The sequence below is a fragment of the Apodemus sylvaticus genome, chromosome 19, assembly GCF_947179515.1.
Source record: "Apodemus sylvaticus chromosome 19, mApoSyl1.1, whole genome shotgun sequence".
NCBI lineage: Eukaryota > Metazoa > Chordata > Mammalia > Rodentia > Muridae > Apodemus > Apodemus sylvaticus.
The window spans coordinates 60,759,927-60,764,933 of NC_067490.1; the positions used below are offsets into that span (position 1 = coordinate 60,759,927).

The following is a 5,007-nucleotide window of genomic DNA, read 5'->3' on the forward strand; positions in this document are numbered from 1 at the left end:
AAAGACATGATTATTTTATGTTTGATTTAATTAGAATGTGCCATTAGTGGTTATTTGCTTGTTTTTCTGTTTCTTTTTTGTTTTGTTTTGTTTGCCTGAATGATCTATTATTGATAAGGTAGTAAACTACTTATACGTTAGAATTTGTTCATCTCTTTTGCTTTAGTACTCTTTAGTGAAATTGGATATGCTAACGCTTCTTGTATGGTCCATTCCTCATACATTTTAGGCACTCCTGTTGGGTAGTTTCTTTTATTAATACTAAGGTATCCTTTTTATAACCAATACTGTTTGCTTTTAGAATCCTTTTTTCTTGTAATTTCACTTTTGTTCACTTTACAAATGAGATGTGTTTGTTTGTTTGTTTGTTTGTTACATGCTATGAGTAATTGCTTCCTATATCTCATTTCAGTCTGGTAGTCTCTGCCTTTTAATTAGAAGATTGAGATTATTAATTCTTACTTAATTCTGAAAGGTATGTATGTCTTCCTATTTTGTATGCTTGTTTCTTCTGTAATCTTTATAATAATATTTACTATCTTACCACTGAGATGCATTCTTTTCTATACATTCACAGTCATGGGTGTTTTGTTGTTTTTGTTTGCTTGTTTGTTTTAATCTGTGGGTAGAATTCTTGAAAGAATCTTCTGTAGCACTGGCATCATGATCAGACATTTCTTTAGTGTTTACCATGGAATTTTTGTACTTTACTTATGAGGCATAATTAACTATTCTGGGCAAAGTAATCTAATATGACAGACATTTTCATTAAGGAACTGAATTACAATATGCCATACTCTTGAATTTTAGAGTTTATATTATTAAAGGTACAGTTTGTCTTTTAATTTTTCATATCGTTTAATTTATGCCTATGTGTGCTTGTGGGGGGGTGTCCACACAAGTACAGAAATGGGTATTTTATTCTCTGGAGCTGGAGATGCAGATAGTTGTGCTACACTCATCATGGTACTGGGAATACATGCTTGGTTTTCTAGAAAAACAAACAGTGAGTACTCTTAAGTACTGAGTAATCTCTCCAAATCCCAACAACAAAAACCAACTACTGTATTTTATGCATTTATTTTTGCATGTGTCTGGCACTCCTCTCAGTTTTCAATATTTATTCTTTATTTTATGTATCTATTGTTTTAAATTAACATGGCACTTCTAAACTGTAGGTAAAATAAATCAAAGGAGAATGGCTGTAACCAATGAAAGCCACCCAAAAGAATTCATCCTAATGGGCTTTGCTGACCATCCTTGGCTGGAACTCCCTCTCTTTGTTACTCTTCTCATAACATACCCCATGGCTTTGATGGGGAACATCGCCATCATTCTAGTGTCCACCTTAGACCCTCGTCTCCATAACCCCATGTATTTTTTCCTCACAAATCTCTCCTTTCTGGACATGTGCTACACCACAAGCATTGTGCCTCAGATACTGTTTAACCTGGGAAGCTCCATAAAAACCATTAGTTACATTGGATGTGTTGTTCAACTTTATGTCTTTCACATAATGGGAGGCACAGAATGTCTGCTTTTGGCTATTATGTCCTTTGATCGATATGTGGCTATCTGCAGACCTCTCCACTACACCCTCATCATGAATCAGCAAGTGTGCATTTTGTCAGTATCTATCATGTGGTTGACTGGAGTCATCTTTGGTTTTTCCGAGGCTACACTTACATTACAATTGCCATTATGTGGCACAAATAAATTGGATCATTTATTGTGTGAAATCCCAGTCCTTATAAAAACTGCCTGTGGTGAAAAGGAATTTAATGAGCTAGCACTTTCTGTGGTATGCATTTTTATACTGATTGTTCCTCTGTGCTTAATTCTTGCTTCTTATGTTAATATTGGATGTGCAGTACTCAGAATTAAATCTTCTGAAGGAAGGAGAAAAGCCTTTGGGACATGTTCTTCTCATCTCATTGTAGTTTCTTTATTTTATGGACCAGGCATTAGCATGTACCTTCAGCCTTCTTCATCCATCACAAGGGACCAACCCAAGTTCATGGCTCTCTTTTATGCAGTGATAACTCCTACACTGAATCCCTTCATCTATACCCTAAGAAATAAGGATGTAAAGGGTGCCTTAAAAAGGCTACTGAGAAGCATTTTTACTTCAAAGTGAAAGCTCTTTGGTATCAAATTAAATAAATTAATAATTGTAGTAATTTTACATTGGTTTCTCTAATAACAGTCATATATTCCAGAGCCACAGAATATAAGCTTCTTGCCAGACTTTTTTCATTTCTAGTATTACAGAATTGTGAGTTTTATTTATAAATTAGGATGAAGTGTTTGATGTTTAGTTTCTAATGATATATTAAAATATACAGACAAATACTAAGTATAAATGTTTAATTCTTTTTAAAACATTACCAGTATAAGTCTTGAGAAAAAAGAAAATGACATTACTAATGAAAAACAGTCTGGAAGCATTTCTGAGACTAAACTGGGACATTTAGACATGCCTTTAACACAAATAAATAAGGGAAAAGCAGTTTTCTAATGTGAAACAAGTGAAATTAAATCAATAAACAATGAGTATATTTTCAATGAAGCTTATTTTAGAGGCAAATGATATTCAAAATATGTTCCATTACAAATTGAATTTCTACAGTTTAGTTGTCAAAAATCTATACCCCCCAAACTTAAAACTGTCATATAAAATTCTTTATAATTCATTAAATGAAATTTATTAATTTGATGTTGAAACTTTGTTATTTAATAAGCCATTGTTGGTAGAATATGTGTCAACTCTTTGTTACATAGATGTGATCAGGAAAGAGAGAGAAAGCAAGACAGAGAGGAAGAGAAGGAATTAAAGAAAGGAACTGTATCTCAAGGCTCATCTCCCAGTAACCCACTTTCTCCATCTAGGCCCCACCCACCAAGTTCAACTTTCCAAAGAGTAACATCAACTGTGTCCCAAATATCTAATCACATGGGTTATAGGACAGGCATTTTACACCAAGCCATATCATAAGGGAATCTTTATTAGAATAAAGTCAGATTTCTCAGCATAAATACATTATAGTAGAGAATAAAAGAGAACAGAACAAAGTGTTCATAGTCCTTAGAAGAAAACAGCTACAAGCTAAATATATTGTATACAGGAAATCTATCCTTCAGAATTAAAAGGGCAGTAAAACATTGTTCAAACAAAAACAAAAAAATACAAAAATACAAAAACAGGGAAAGCACACCATCAAATCCCTAAAATAATCAATAAGAAATCTTGCATGAAAAACAAAAGGATGATAGCCACTACTACAAAATCACATACAGAAATATATAGAAGTAGGTTGAATAAATTGAAAAAAGAAGACATAATATAATCAAACTGTTGGGGTTCAAGAGTTACTGCAGAAACCACAGGAACACCAATCTCAGTCAGAGAAGGATGGGATATTGAATGCACAGACTAAAACTGATCAGAGAGCCACAGTGCTCAGAATTAGGGTACTGAACTAAGATGATGAATATTTCTCATGGCCAGGTTATAAAAGAAAAACCTGGTGAGCTGTGTGCTTGTACAGGAAGTGCTGCCTGGTGGTTGACTCTGATCCAAGCTATTTTTAGCCAGCTAGACAGAACATTTCTCACTGACCTATATTCTGATTGTCCTAAGTGGAGCTTACAGTTGGGGAATTTCTTAAGATTAACAAAGCTCAGAACCTACAGAATATCACAGAGTATGAAGTCAGCATGACCCTATTCTGAGGCTAGTTGTTTTTCTGTGTCAGTAACTGGCAGGCACATTACAACAACAATATTAAACAGCTGGCATGCATGGAACAAAATGTATATAGCTATGCTGGGGGGTGGGAGAAGACATCAGCACAAACTTTATCAAAATATAAAATTACTACCAGACATAATGACACCGATCTGGATCCTAACACTCAAGAATCAGGAGCAAGAAGGTTGGTACATTCAAGGCAGCCTGGGAAAAGTCTGGTTTTGAGCATGGCCTTGTCTCAAAATAAAATAAAATAAAATAAAATAAAATAAAATAAAATAAAATAAAATAAAATAAAATAAATACCACAAACCAAAACAAACATTCAGGTATATTTGAGAAGGTTTTATTCTTATAAAATTCTGATGTTTAGTACTTGTGAGGTGGGTCAGTCAATAAAGGAGCTTGCTCAGTGAACCTGTGACCTAAGTAAGTTCAGTTCCCAGAAGCCACATGAAAATTATAAGAGAAATGATTCTCTAAACTTGTTCTTCTACTTCCACATAAACTGTGTCATTACAACTATGCACATTGTGCAACAGGTCAATATACATATCAGGTACACTGAGACAAGCACAATAATAATAATGATTTTTAAGGAACTGAAAGTCTGAACAAATGCCCTGCTCTCGCTAAAATTAGGCCTTAGTTAATCATAAACTTTCTACTGTTATATATTACATTTTAAGTCTAATTTAAGGTTTATTTCATTATGACTTTACCAAAAGTATGAGTAATTTTATTCTTTTATTTTGAAAGTAAAATTATACTTCATCTTATAAATATTAAGCAACTGGATATTTGTACTGGTTAGTGGTTTTTTTCAGCTTGACACACAGCAAGGTCATCCTGGGATGATCATCAATTGAGAAAATGCCCTCATCAGATTGACCTACAGGCATATTTTCTTGACTAATTATTGATGTGGTGCTGAGGTCCATGTGAAAGGAATAATAAATGGTTTAGAACTCATGGAATGTGGCCCACAGCTTAACCAAACCATGTTGGGTGTGCCTCAGAGAGGCAGAGACCTGAGGAATTCATATTATGAAGTTTGGCTCTGCATTTGTTGTCACATTCCACTTACTCTAAGAGTGGTATGAAAACTCTAAGGGGGCTTCCAACCACTCCCTGGGCAGAATCAGCAGCTTTCAAAATTGTGATTGATCTGTTTCAGACATTGCTGCTTGGGCAAATAAATGATTCAATTATCACCCTTGGAATGATCTGAGAAATGCAGATCATTAGCAGTGACC

General features: G+C 34.2%; 1 protein-coding gene across 1 annotated transcript; it reads left to right on the plus strand.

Moving 5' to 3' along the window:
• Positions 1-1,198: 1,198 nt before the first annotated feature.
• Positions 1,199-2,137, plus strand: LOC127670142 (olfactory receptor 2B11-like). The gene has a single exon (XM_052164458.1). It carries the CDS (start codon positions 1,199-1,201, stop codon positions 2,135-2,137), a length of 939 nt encoding a protein of 312 aa, XP_052020418.1.
• Positions 2,138-5,007: the final 2,870 nt, after the last annotated feature.